The 14,669-nt window shown below is 42.2% G+C and overlaps 1 protein-coding gene across 2 annotated transcripts in view; it reads left to right on the forward strand.

Annotated features, from left to right (window-relative positions):
- Sema5a (semaphorin 5A) overlaps positions 1-14,669 on the forward strand; it is a 359,154-nt gene that overhangs the window by 150,780 nt on the left and 193,705 nt on the right. For both annotated transcript variants that reach the window (XM_021208315.2, XM_029543945.1), the window contains one exon: positions 6,616-6,813. In XM_021208315.2, the coding sequence (XP_021063974.2) occupies positions 6,690-6,813 (124 nt within the window). In that variant the 5' untranslated portion in view covers positions 6,616-6,689. The remainder of the gene's footprint in view (positions 1-6,615; positions 6,814-14,669) is intronic.

Raw genomic sequence — 14,669 nt, forward strand, 5'->3', positions numbered from 1 at the left:
TTTTCTTTATAGGATGATTTTCATTTTTTGATTTATGTATGTGGAACCATCCTTGTATTTCTGGGGTGAAACCTACATGATAATGATGGATGATCTTTTTTGATATGTTATTCAATTTGGTTTGCAAGTATTTAATTGAGTGTTTTTGCACCTATGATCATAAGGAAAAATGGTCTGTAATTCTTTCTTTACTAGATCCTTTTGTGGTATAGATACCTGGGTAACTACAGCCTCATTTAATGACTTTGGCCATATTCCTTCTGTTTCTGTTTTGTTAAATAATTTGAGAAGTATTGGCATTAACTCTTCTTTGAAAGCCTGGTAAAAAAACTGTGCTAAAATCATTTGGCCCTGGGCTATTATTGGTTAGGAAAGTTAATCATTGCTTGTATTTCACTAGTAATCATGGTCTGTTTAAATTAATCATTTGATCTTGATTTAACTTTGACAAGTGGCATGTCTCAAGAAAAGTATCCATTGCTTTTATATTTTTCCAATTTGGTGACATATGGGTTTTCAAATTTTGTTCTTACAATTTGCTGGATATCCTTGGTAGTTGTTGTTATACACCCCCTTTCATATATCATTTTGTTAATTTGTTTCTTCTCTCTCTTTTAGTTAATTTAGCTAAGGATTCGTCAATCTTACTGATTTTTTGAAAGAACCAGTTCTTTGTTTTGTTGATCCCTTGTATATTTGTTTGTTTCATTATTTTTAGATTTAATGCCTAAGTTTGATTATTTATTGCCTTTCCTCCCTTTAGGTATGAGTTCTCCTTTTTCTAGATCTTTCAGATGGGCTGTTATAACATTACAAGTATGAGATCTCTCCAAATCCTTCACGGATTCACTTAGCTCTATAAACTTATATGTTTTCTTTACAAGCTGATTCAATTCTAGAAACGTTTTCCTTTCTCCCTGGTCCTATTTTTCATTGATTAGTGAGTTGGCCCATGAGTTTGTAGGCAGGCTTGGCTGGAGAGTTACCAGGGCGTTCCTTTTGGAATAAGGGGCTGAGACAAAGGAATGAATGGGGAGAAAGGTTGAAGCAGAAGATCTGGTGATGGGATCAGGCAGGCATAAGAGTCCAAAAGCAGGTGTTCTGCTAAAAATCAAAGCAACGAAACGAAACAAAACAAAACAAAACAAAAAAACATGTGGGTGTGACTGGGACATTGCATTGGAGGAGGGGAAGGGGAGGTAAACCTTTGCAATCAGGTCACCCTCTTTCCTGGCCTGTGTGGCCTGAGGGTTCCTAGGGAGTATCTGCTGCTGATAGAGACTGAGATAGGAAGAGGAGTTGGGGAAGGGAAGGCTGGAGGGGGAAGATCAATCTGGGTGATTTGCTAGTGATTGGGGCAGAAAGGGAAGGGGCACAGCAAGTGGTCTGCTACAGAGCTGGGTGTGTGTGACTGGGGACTGGAGTTTGATAGGTGAAAATCTTCAGTTAGGCTACCTAATTCCCTGAACTGTGTGGTTAGCAAGTTCCTCAGTCATGTGTATTTTAAGATCCATCCATTGCTGACATTTTATGGCTTCAATCTCACCGCAGGGGGAAAATGGAAGATATGCTGTTTCACAGTGGGTTTCTAGACTGTTGTTTAATGGGAAAAAAGCATATTTTTAATTTTTTAACTCAAGAAAACTTAGCAGCTATGAACCTGTATATGTTACAATGCTATGTGTCTGAGGGATCTTCAGGGGGGGACAGATATCCATCCCCACCCCCACCCCCCATTCTCTTTACTTCCCTTGCTGCTTTGGTTTGTAGTCCCTTGCTGCTTTGGTTTGTAGTCCCTTGCTACTTTGGTTTGTAGTCCCTTGCTGCTTTGGTTTGTAGTCCCTTCTTTTGCTTCTTGCTCTACCTGAGCATTTCATCCAATGAGAACTCCTAGAATCTTTTACATCATCGTGGACCTTAACCTTCGACCTTAGTCTCATTGCTACGCTTCTTCATATCTGTGCTCCCATTGCTACTAACTGATACTCTAAAGCTTGCCTCCTCTGCACTATGCTGCTTGGCTCCTTCATGTATTTATACATGCATGTAGCGATGTGTATGGTTGACATTCAGTAAACAATAGTGAATGAGAAACACTCAGATAGAGTTACTTTTATCAGCTCCAAAGTTTAGCTCCTTCACATTTTCTAGTGCTTAAAGTTCTGATCATCAATTATTTAGTCATCAGAAATTCCTACTTATTTGACTAAAAAAATTTAGAGACATTTACATTAGATAGACTACCAACTTGATGTATTTCTCTACTTCTAAATCTTATAATTTAGTATATCGTATATATTATATATAATTGTTATATATAATATAAATCTTATAATATATGTAATATATATTATAATATAAAAATGTCCCCTGTTTTTAAGGATGAAAGCTTTTCTCCCTTCATTAACTAATTTCTTTATTCTAGTACCTTCTCATTTCAAATGTTTCTGTCTCTTCTCTCACATACCACTTCTCTAGTGCCTCTTTATTTATGTATGTATTTACTTATTTGACAGTGTTTCATTATGCAGTCCATGCTGGTATTGACCTCATAATCCTTTGGCCAAGCTTCCCAAGTGCTCAGCTGCCAGGCAGGGACCCCCTTCACCCTCCCCTCTTAAATCTTCAATCTCTTCTCCACACTTAACTTTCTCAGAAGACAGACTGTACTTAATTACCAGGGGGTGCGTCCTTTTTCCTCCCTTGTAAAATAATCTCAGAAATTGGGTGGTTTCTCCAAGAAAATAAATTATTTTTGCTGGAGGCAGAAATCTGAAGTCAAGGGGTGGGGATGGATGAGGTTCTGTCTGCTGCACCATCCACTGTGGCATACACACCACGGCAAGGTGATGTTAACGAGAGCATGAGTGAAGAGAGCCCAGGAGGCAGCAGGGCCCTCTGCAGCAGGCCACTCTCAGTGTAACAATCCCTCTTGTGAAAAACAGCCTGATCACTCTTAAATGCCCTGTACCGTATACTGTTGCCTTGACCACTGCATGGTAGTGTGTGTTTGATTCCCAAATGGCTTTCTCAGTCCTGGCATTTCCCAGATTTTGAGTGTGAACTTATTTTATTACATTTTCTCTGGCCATCTAATGTAAGAGGGCTATATTTTGTTCCTCTTCTCTCAGTTCAGGTTTTGGTTTTTTGTTGTTTGTTTGTTTTTGTTTTTGCCTTTTATTTTCCTTGCTCTGTGGAACCCCTACATACTACCTGTTGATTGATTACCTTTGGTCCAAATTCAGTGACCTTTATCATGTAATGTCACCTCCTCCTTGTCTATCATGCCCCCCCCCCAATGAAGATCAACCTCATTTATCACTTAAACCTATCTAGGTTTTATGTGCTAGTTCTGATTTTTGTCCCTGTCACCTGACCTGGACTTTATGGGATATTCTAAAGTATCCATTCAGCTTCTCTATCCTGGCATGTACAACACCAAATAATTATATTTTCATTATATGAGGCCATCTGTGCGTACTATTTAAATGAATAGCAGTAGTCATATCCTGATATTTATGTCTCTGTCTCCATAATCAAGTAGATTAAAACAATAGAAATTATAAATATATTTTACATATTGGTGTTCAGGGATTCGGAAAGGGCTCAGTTGGGGTATTTTTCTGTGCTTGTGACACATGCTGAAGACCCTCAGCGTGTTCCAGGTTTAATCTCAGCAGTCTCGGCAGTGGTGACTGACAAGCTGGGTTTTGTGGGTTTTAGCCCTCAAACTACCTACCTGCTCTCTTGGAGACAATCATAGGGAAACTGACTTTTGATCTGGTTTCTCCATTCTCCAAGGATGTGTACTGGATGGCAGGAAGTGGTCATCATGCTGTAGGGCCTGGCTTGGTAATTAGAATTTGTGACTTCTGTTGTGTGACTTGCTTAGCAGGGTGCTACCAAGCAGCTCAGACTCACAGGGTAGAGGCCCTCCGTCCTGGTAGGGCAGGGACAAGTTGGCATCTGTAGCCATTTGATCAGCCATACTCTTAGCTACTCTTTGCCTCTGCTTTTTGATTGTTATTTACAAAGTCTAAAGCCACAGTTTCTTCTTTTTTATATAATTTTTTTTGAACAACTGCTGTAAATTTAAATCAACGTATTCACCCTCCTGTTGCTCTGTTGCTCTGCCTACATCTTCCTGTCCAGACTGCTTCATGGCCTAACAGTTAAGACCTCACACCTTACCGCATTTACTTTTCATACCATAAGCTATAGTCTGCTCTTCCCCTGTTCTCTTTGCATTGCCTGGCTCCTGTACCAAGTACAACAAAGCATTCTAGAGTGTGCTTATGGCCGCCTTTCACCTGTTTACCCACTCCACAGTTGTCCTCTCATCCTCTCCCCTCCATATGGAACAACTTTCCAGCAATCCCTATCTCTTGAAATCCTCTTTACCATTCAGTATTAAACTCAAATCTGACCCCTATGAGCCTATCCTTGGCAGGGGCACCCTCCTTACTCCCAAGGCACTCTCGCTTCTTTTAAAGCTAAAAAGTTGGGTTACAGTTACTTGTGTAAGCCTACTTTATTATAGAGCATGCTTTGTTCATAGTCTTGAAAGTGCTTTACTGTCTAGACACATCCTGTTATTCTACCTGGTAGTTGCTCTATTTATGTTCTATTTGAAGCACACTTGGCCATGGGTTTTGCAGATATATAATCTATAAACTTATAATGTCATTGAAATGATTCATAAGAATTGTGAGCTATAACATTCATCAGATTATTGGTAAAAGGCAGAGTCTAGCCTTATTAAATAGGGTCTTATGGATGATAAGGAGTGACTGAGTTACTACATGTCAACTCTATTTGCATAAGCAGGCCAAGACAGACTTACCAGGAAAGACCCAATAACTAACTACCATAGCAATTAATCACCCTTACTTAAGAAGGGTGTGACCTAGGAGGGCTTAAACTTGGATTGTCTCTGACTTAGCTCATTTACTTACACATACCCATACACACCCTGTCTTAATCAGGTTTCTATTCCTGCACAAAACATCATGACCAAGAAGCAAGATGGGGAGGAAAGGGTTTATTCAGCTTATACTTGCACATTGTGGTTCATCACCAAAGGAAGTCAAGACTAGAACTCACACAGGGTAGGCACTTGGAGGCAGGAGCTGATGCAGAGGCCATGGAGGTATGCTGCTTTCTGGCTTGCTTCCCCTGGCTTGCTCAGCTTGCTTTCTTATAGAACCCAGGACTATCAGTACAGGGATGGCACCACCCACAAGGGGCCCTCCAACCCTTGATCACTAATTGCGAAAATGCCTTACAGCTGCATCTCATGGAGGCATTTCCTCAAGAGAGGCTCCTTTTTCTGTGATAACTCCAGCTTGTGTCAAGTTGACACACAAAACCAGCCAGTACACCCCACACACATATACACCCATACATACCCACCCCCCACCCACCCCCACACTCACACATACACAATACTAATAAACATATAACAAATTCATACACACAAAATCTATACTGTATACATACACACTTGTGGGTCTCTGCACTCTCATAGATTGTCAGCTGATGCAATCCATATGGGCAGTGGGAGCAGAGACAGTGAGGTGAGGGTGGGGTTCAGAGCCCTGAGTAAGTCCTGTGAATGACCACACCTCTAGGACTAACTTGACTTAGGGTGATTCAAGGGTTATAAAGTTTGGGGGCACTGAAGGCAGGCATCCAGGACGAACAAAGGTCATTGGCTCAGGGCTTAGGTTACAAGGAGTGCCTCATTAGAAGGGAGAAGCATTTCAGGAATCTCAGGTGCTAGCTGAACTGGTACTTATCAGGAGAAAGAAAATTGATCCTGCAATCTAATTAAGGCTACCTGACATTCCTCAGGTAGCAGTGTAGGTGTGGGGGTTAGAATTCCCTAGACAAGGTCAGCGAAGGAGAAACCCTGCCAGTGAAGGGAGTCTCCTAAATTGCGCTGAGCCCAGAGGTTATCCAGTCCTAGGGGACTTCAAATTTAATTAGCAGTTTCCAACCTACACATATGACCACACCCATTCCCTCTCACACATACCGGTACACACACATCTACACCATACACATACAATCTATACTATATACATACACATACTTAGCCATCCATCCATACATACACACACACACACACACACACATACAGCAACTGATACATACCAATAAACACACACATCAACAAACACATATCTATACCTATACCTATCTGCACACATCCATACACAACAGCACACAATACATCTATACTGTACACAAACCCTCACCCTTATACTCCTACACCCTTATACACACACAACCTTATATGCATACACATACCTACACATCAGGCAAACCCCTCCCCATCCCACAGACAGACAGACAGATACACCCACACCTACACGCGCGCACACACACACACACACACAAACACACACACACACACACACACACACACAAGGTGGGAGGAAGAAACACTGAAGCATCACCTAGTTTCAAGGTCAGCTGTTTGTGTTTTCTAACATCACATGTCATCACATGTTATAAACTTAAAAGTTCGTAGTAGGACTTTCCCAAAACACTACACACCAGGAAACAAAACCTGAGCTCATATTTATAGGATCATTCTCTTGTGTGTTGTAGGTACTTTTCACACATGAGGAGAAGGTGAGCTTCGCAGAAGACACGTTCCCAGAGTCAGAGACCCCTTGCCCACCATGAAGGGAGCCTGCATCCTTGCATGGCTGTTCTCAAGTCTGGGTGTGTGGAGACTCGCTCGGCCTGAGACACAAGACCCTGCCAAATGCCAGAGAGCTGAGCACCCCGTCGTCTCTTACAAAGGTAAGGAATAGTCTATATTGATATAACAAGACCATAGCTTAAATTCAATCCCATGTTTACTGTAATATCCCATGGATATTGCTTTTTTTGTTTGTGACTTCCCCTGAGTAATTGTGTGAATGAAGATAAATTGTAAGAGTTTCATGTCTAGAAGGAGTAGTTCCTCCTGGAGGATCCCAGACTGGATTTCTGTGGATGCTTCTGTCCCATCTTCATGTAGGTGCTGTAGGCCTCCCAGTCATTGAGGTCAGTGGCTGAAACCACTAAACATTAATAAGACAGGGAAGAAAAGAATTCTTTGGCATTTCCCAGTGAAACCAGGGACTTGTCTTGAAGAGCCCCTTTGTCCTTAACTAGTGTCCTAATGCAGTGGAATCCATTCTGTGTGAAGTGTGTTTTCAGTGTGGTAGCGTTAGAGAGTTGTTGGCACATTCTCTCTTCTAGTATCTCCCAGAAGTTATGGAAGGGCTTCATGGCCTGGACACTTGAACCATTCACAGTGGGAAAACGACTAAACATAAACTGTGCCTCTCCACTCAGCAAGTGGCTAGCTCAGCCCAAGTCAGACACTGCATTTTATTAACCCCTCCAATAATTTTTCACTAGTTTCAAAACTTTGTTTCACAGATTTCATATATAGATGTGAAGAAGAAATAATAATCTAAGCCCCTCAATTATAAATTTACATTCTATTTTTTCTCATTTAAATGTCTATCCATGATTTGCCCCACACCTGTCAATTTTTTTATGCAAATTCAGGATATCATATTTGTAGCTTTTGTAGCTATTATGATATTCTTATTATGTCAGACAAGGAAAAGCTCCCAAATTACAAATTTCCTAAAACTATGTCATGAATTCACAAGGTCATGAATTCTGTTGGGTCAAACAAGGATCTACCTTAAGTGCAAAAAGTAGTTTTTTTTTAGTTCTTGGATGTCTCTAAATTTTTTTTTACGACATTTTTGTTCATTTTCCATGGAAAAAAAACCCACTTTCTTTTAAAGAAACAGGATTTCTAATACAGTTTAGCTTCTGCACATCCCAAGTGTTTTAGAGTTTTTGTGTATCCCCCTGAGTCCCTGTAATTCTGAAGTGACATTATCCCTGATGGAAGTCACACTGGCATCTTTTTGATGTCCCAGTGCCTGTCAACTCTTCCTGTTAGGCAGAGAGCATCCTGTGGGCAGCTGGCAGTTAGTCACAGCCACTGGCTAATGGAAGCACGCCTGAGATGTTCTAGTTTTAGCATCTTTTCTTCATCTAATAGTTAGAAACTTCTATATAAAGCAGCTGTCCTTCGCCTGCTCTTTGAACAACCCTGCAGCACATCTGGAACAGGACAGGCATGGCCCTGGCTTACCTACACCATAGCTTCTGTTGTGTTTTCTTTTTTACTCTGGTAGCTGGCTTCTCTGACATGGCTCCTCCATTTGTCATAACAGGAGATCTGAGACGTCATGTTTCCTGTTGTTTTTCTTACTCTATTGATCAGCATCATATCAACACATGACTTTTCATATAATTAATAGATTTTAATTCATGGCTACTCTTTTGCCCTGGGGATATTAGAATGATGCCCTTTCAGCCAAGGTTCATCTTGAGTTTGGATCTGAGATCCATGATAACTTTCAGTCTCTTGAATCAAAGATACTCCTATTCTCTGACCTCCTTCCTCACGTAGGTCTGCGGATTGTCCTCCCCCTGCTTGGAACACTAGCACTTAAGGCTCTTTAGAACAGCATTAAGAAAAGCATGTATGAAAACCAATCCTATGAACTCCTAATGAGTTTAGGCCATCTTTAGGCTCCAGAGTATGAACATCTGACACCCTACCCTCTCTTTCTTTTTGGAATGGATGGAGTCTTTATCCTTCTGCAGGGCAACACTCATTTCCTTTCTTTTTATACAGTGAGTGCCCACCACTCCCTCATTACAGTGAGTGCCCACCACTGCATCATCACAGTGTGTGCCTACCACTCCATCATTACAGTGAGTGTCCACCACTCCATCATTACAGTGTGTGCCCACCACTCCATCATTACAGTGAGTGTCCACCACTCCATCATTACAGTGTGTGCCCACCACTCCATCATTACAGTGTGTGCCTACCATTGCAAAATGTTACAGCATTCACTTTCCAATTCTGTCATTTCCAGAGGAGCAACTCTATGCAAACTATTTCCTAGTAGTCATTGGAACCCTTCGAGACGTTTATTCTCATTTTATTTGGTTTTCCGTGTATGTACTTCACTTAGGAATTAAATCCAAATCACCACTTTAAAGACCTGGAAAGCTGTCTCATTCTGTATAGTTATGCCAACAACCCCTAACTCAGTTTATTCTGGTCCTTAGATTTTGCATTTGCTTTTCAGAGAACCAAAGTAAAATCAGTGGAATGAGTGATGTTCATAGATGTCTCTTTTCTGTTTTCTGCACTGAGTTCTCCGCTGCATTTACGTAAACCTTTACTTATGCTTCATGGGTTTCATTCTTTCATACCTCAAAGATGCATGCATCCTTACACACACAAACATAATCAAAGGGGGTAATCTTTCATAAAAGGTACATACAACTTGGCACTCTTTAGTAAAGGTCTGTATGAGGATGAATGCAATCACACCGGTGTTCTTCTTGTGGTGAGGCTCTCTGCTATGATGCTCTCCGTTCCTGTTAACAACTCATCACTGAGAGATGCAATGGAAAAGATTTCAAGGGCTGGGAATTCTAGGTTAAAAGTTCCTGGGTGGTTTGGCTGCACTTTTCAGATTGTGTCTGATGAAGGTAGCATTGTCTAAGGCTCTGTTCCCAGCAACCTTGCCGGCAGACTATTCTGTCAGGGTTTGGATCTGAGTCTACCTCACAGTTCATAAATGACATCTCAGAGAATTGCAAATTATCTTTTCTCCCAGTGCTAGGCAAGCACTCCACCGCTGAGTTATTTCCCCACCTCTTAAGTTGCCTATGTTTAGTTTTGGGAGAACATGTAATAAACATATAATGATTGCCTGTTACTAACAACATTTATGCCTGTGCAAAGTCTTGATTCCATAGAGGCCAAGCTCCTGTCTCTGAGAACCAGCAGCTTCTCACAGCACAGTCTGTTAGGTGTCTTTGTCATGTGCATGGAACCCAGGAGAGGACCATGGGAGTAAGATAGCCACCGGCCTAGCACCATTTATGTCAGGCTTCTGGGAACTGCTCACGGCAGAGCTGAGTCCCAAAGAGCTCCCAGAAAAAGTTTATGAATCCCGTGAAGGGACAGACATTCTAAAGAAAGGAAATGAACAGCACTAAGAAATGCTCAAATGGGGAAATGTGCATCACAGGTCCTGGAAAATGCCCAGCACAGAGTGAATCACAGCATCCATATCTAGGTGAGAGGGAATGAGGCAAAGAGGGTCAGGCTCACCTAGGGAGAGCTTAGATATGCATGGCAAGGTGATGTCTGAAGATCAACCTCCACTGGGAGGGAGGCAAGCCCATTTTGGGGCTGCTGCTGTGATCAGAGGCAGGGAGAAGGAGAAACTGAGGTCTGACGGGTAACAAGTACAGGAAAGCAGACATGGAGGTGGGAGGGCCTAGAAATGGAAGAGAACTGTGGTGGGTGATATAATGCATGGAGGACCCAAGAGATGAGGAAGCTCTGTTGATATCTAGGATCTTCACTCCAAATATGGTCAACAAGGGAGGCAGATGTGAACGATCTAACACCTGTGGAGTGAAATGTCTGCAGTTCTCTGAGCCCCCGAAGGAAGGATCTAGCTGAGAGCAGCTCCAGACCTCAGTGAGGGATTCTTTAAAGAAGGAGTTGGCCATGACAGTCCGATAATGCAGTGTTCAGGTTCAGTATGGGCCAGAGTCCAGAGGAGTCATCTTGTCCTGGTTTCCCTGGGTCTTTTCTTTTGGCATTGAGAGTTTGTCATTTGAAAATCTGGACTGTTGATGTCCAGTTCAGCTGTTCTCTCAGTATGGGTGTATTTGGGCATTGCTTTCCCAGGGTTGGTGCAAAACTACCACCAACTGGGTAATGTCTTGATGTCGTCTCTCTCAGTGTGCAATCCAGCAGTCTCCTATGATGATGTGAATGAGGCTGCGTTCTCTCTGATGACTCGAGAGAGGACTTGCTTCTGTGTCAGCAGCAGTCTGCCTTGGTTCACAGTTGCATTGACCTGTCTCCTAGGCTTAGGATATATGCTGTCAACAATTTGCCCCTGTATTTTTCTGTCTTCTGTTGTTGTACCATGCCACTTTGTACTAGGGCTAATCCAAATCCAGTGTCACCTGGTCTCAAACAGTTCATCTGGAAAAGCAATTTTCACACTGTGGCACTGTTTAAGACTCAAGGGGATGTTTTTGTGTAGGCCTAGCACAGACTGTATCATGTTGCTTAACCAAGGCTGTGTAGGGGGGAGAAAGTAAAATATATTTCATGTACAGATAAATGTGTGGATCCAAGGAGACACAAATGTTAGTCGTGCAGGGGCAGGAAGACGGGAAATAGCTTTGAAAGGGGGCATTATTGAGTAAGTCTTAGTGAAGACAGGAAGGAGCCAGGTGAAGAAAGAGGCTAAAGAAAGAAAGGAGTGTGTGTGTGTGTGTGTGTGTGTGTGTGTGTGTGTGTGTGTGTGTGTAGGGGGAGCCAGTGTGGCCACTGCTCTATAGGAGTGGGGGAGGTCCTGAGAACAGGTGAGACGTTAGCTGGTCGGAAGCAGATTCCACCTCCACTGAGCTAGACTGAAGCAGCACCCAGGACGCCTAACAGAGAGTGGGTCGAGGTGGGGTTGGCGTTCCTGGGGAGTAGACAGGTGATGCCCAAGAGCCCGGAGGCTCTCGGAAGGAAGTGGCACTCTGAAAAAAGATAAGACTGTAGATAAAACATACAAAAGATTCCCTGTGGGTGTTAGGAGGCCTCAGAGTAGCTCAAGTTGGACTTGGTCAGCACTTTATCACAAGAACATTGTTTTGTTTTTTTTGTTTTTTTTTGTTTTTTTAAATGTAGAACCAACTGTGTTTGAATGTTTGAGAAACTGTCCCAAAACACTGACAAGGGTGAAGAAATTGGATAGTCTTACTTAAAACCTTGATTTCCACATGCTTTTAAACATCATGATTTAGTGTTATGCTCTGGCAGAATTCTGTATAAGAGGTCGTGAGTGCAGTGAATCGTCTGCCAAGGCCAACACCTTAATGTCATGCAGCACAGTTTGTCAGGGTCTTGATTGGGCCTACCTGACTGGGCTGAAGATTCTGGCAGTCTTGCTCCCCACCCTCAGTGAAGTCCTCACCTCCGTGGGCTCCTCCATTCTTACTGAGTGCTGTGTCTCACATGCTCTGGCACAAGCTTGTCTCCCAAGCTTGCTGTGTCTGAAGGCTGCCACCCTGGCTTCGTACTCTGGAAGATTTATCTTTGAATGCACAGTGGCGACTAAAATACCCTGGCCCATAGCCAACATTCCTTTCCCACCGACGTGCCTGTCCTTTCCCTAAACATCTGTTCCAATAAATGGGAAAATAGAGTGGCCCGTCACAAAGTATATTTCTTAGCATGCTCACTGAGTCCCATGACCATCACTGGAATTAGCCTTCAATGTTTCAAGTCTACTTGGGGCAATTGTACCTTATTCTGTTTCTGTTTGTTTATTGATTAAAGTTTACCCAGCGTGCTGGCTATGTAGAAAGTGTGTTCCACTGATTGAAACGGACTTACAGCAAGTGCTTTATCATTATGCAGACAGAAAGAGCCCTGATGAGTGAATCAGTCCATGCACTGCAAAGTCCTAGTCAGTAAAATCCCGACCGACTTGGGGCATTTCATCAGGGTCTTTGTTGGAAGCATTTAGTATTAATGCCTAAGATTGCTTCTGTCTACAGAACCAGGCAGGGCACTATTGATTTCAACTCTCAGGACCCAGCGATCTTTATTTTTAACTCCTTGGTGATCTTGTAGAAGGTCCTACTACTTACAAGTTTATTGATTGACCCAAGAATTATTTCAGAATTTATGGAAAAGCTTATGGATGCTCGATAGAGGATTAGTAATGCCTTGCCCCAAGAGATTGGGAAGGACAATAAGGGGAATTGTCTTTCCGAGCCATGGTGATTACTAGCTGGGAGCAGTACCTTATCTGCACAGGGGACCCTTCCTAAGTGGTCAAATAATTTTAAACTTGGACTTTTATTCCTGTACCACGGTATGGGCAAGGGTTTTTCATGGATCCTGTGTCTTTCTTTTGGATCATGTAATTATTTCATCATATTTACGCATGTGTTATAAGCATTGCTTTGTCAGACAAGAAAGCACTGAGCATGTTTTTAATGTGCTGGCCCTTTGTGCTTGGTGATGAGGAGGATCAGACCTGAGAGCTACTTTCTACTTCTTGCCAGGATGCTGAGGTCCTCTTCTTGTTGTCCCCTCTAGCTGCCATATCTGCTCACTTTTCTACCCACTCCCACTCTTCCCTTGACATCCCCACAGACTCTGTGCCTGCTGGGACTGCCTGCGCTCCGTCTCTCTCTTACCGTTATGGTTTGAGAAAATATAAATTAGTCAGCATCAGCTCTCTCCAATGTCAAACAGGAGTGTCGGTGACAGATGTGACAAGAACACTGTCTTGTGCTGGGCTTCATGCATGCGCCCCAGCTCCATGTGTGTCTTAGAAATCTATGTATGTTTCTCAGCTCTGTGTATGAGCCATGTTTCCTTCTGTCTCTCCTGACTCCATGTATGTATGTGACTGTGTATTCCCTGACTCCATGTGTGTTCTCTGGTTCCATTCACATGCCCAGGCTCCCTGTATGTCCTTCCATGATCTATTCACATCACTTGGCTTCATCTGTACCCCCCCCCCCCAGGNCCTTGTTTTTCTCCTGACTCCATGTGCACACCCTGGTTCTGTGCAGAATTTCTGGCTCTATATGTGTCCCTGGATATACCCGTGTCCCATAATCACATTTGTCTCTCAGGTACATATATGTTCTCTTTTGCCCTGGATTCCATGTGTGTCTCCTGGCTTCATATTTTCATGAATCCATGGCCCCCTGGCTTCCACGGTTTCATATTTGTTTCCTGGCTTCTCAGCTCCACATTTTCTTGACTCTATTGTTTATGGCTTGTCGAATTTCCCATGAGTCTGAGCATGTCATACAACTCCCAAGAACACTTTTTTCCCTTCTGGTATTTGGATGACTGGATTCTTTACTATATCTATCTCTATGTCTATCTCTATCTCTATGTCTATCTATGTCTATGTCTATGTCTATGTCTATGTCTATGTCTATGTCTATGTCTATGTCTATGTCTATGTCTATCTCTATCTCTATCTCTATCTCTATCTCTATCTCTATCTCTATCTATCTATCTTGATATTTTGATCTTATTATCCCTCCCACAACTTTTCCAAGCTCATCCCTACCCATGGAACTTCATGTTCTTTGTCTCTTTCAAAAACAAAAGTAAGAATAAGAACAAATAAACAACAGCAGCAACAACAAAAACAAATAACATGAAAAATACCAAAACAAAACGTGACTGGAGTCTTACCTTTATCATATGGAGTCAAGTCTTGGCTAGTTTTAGCTTTCCTTATAGAATCAAATGATCTTGATTGCAGGAGAGGGGCTGACACAGATGGCTTTGAGAATCCGTGCAATGTTATACAATTTTCATACCCCTAACATTGATAGGGCAGTGGTGATCTTCCTTACAGTATTCATCTCGGTCCTGTCTCATTCCCTATCAGAATGGCTGGTTGCATGGTGGTGTGCTATTTTCTCTAGGAGGAGGAATTAGGAATTTTATTAAGTTAAAATGTATCACAGTAATTAATTTTAATGCTTTTAATATTTATATATAT

This window comes from Mus pahari, chromosome 11 (genome assembly GCF_900095145.1).
Source record: "Mus pahari chromosome 11, PAHARI_EIJ_v1.1, whole genome shotgun sequence".
Classification (NCBI taxonomy): Eukaryota; Metazoa; Chordata; class Mammalia; order Rodentia; family Muridae; genus Mus; species Mus pahari.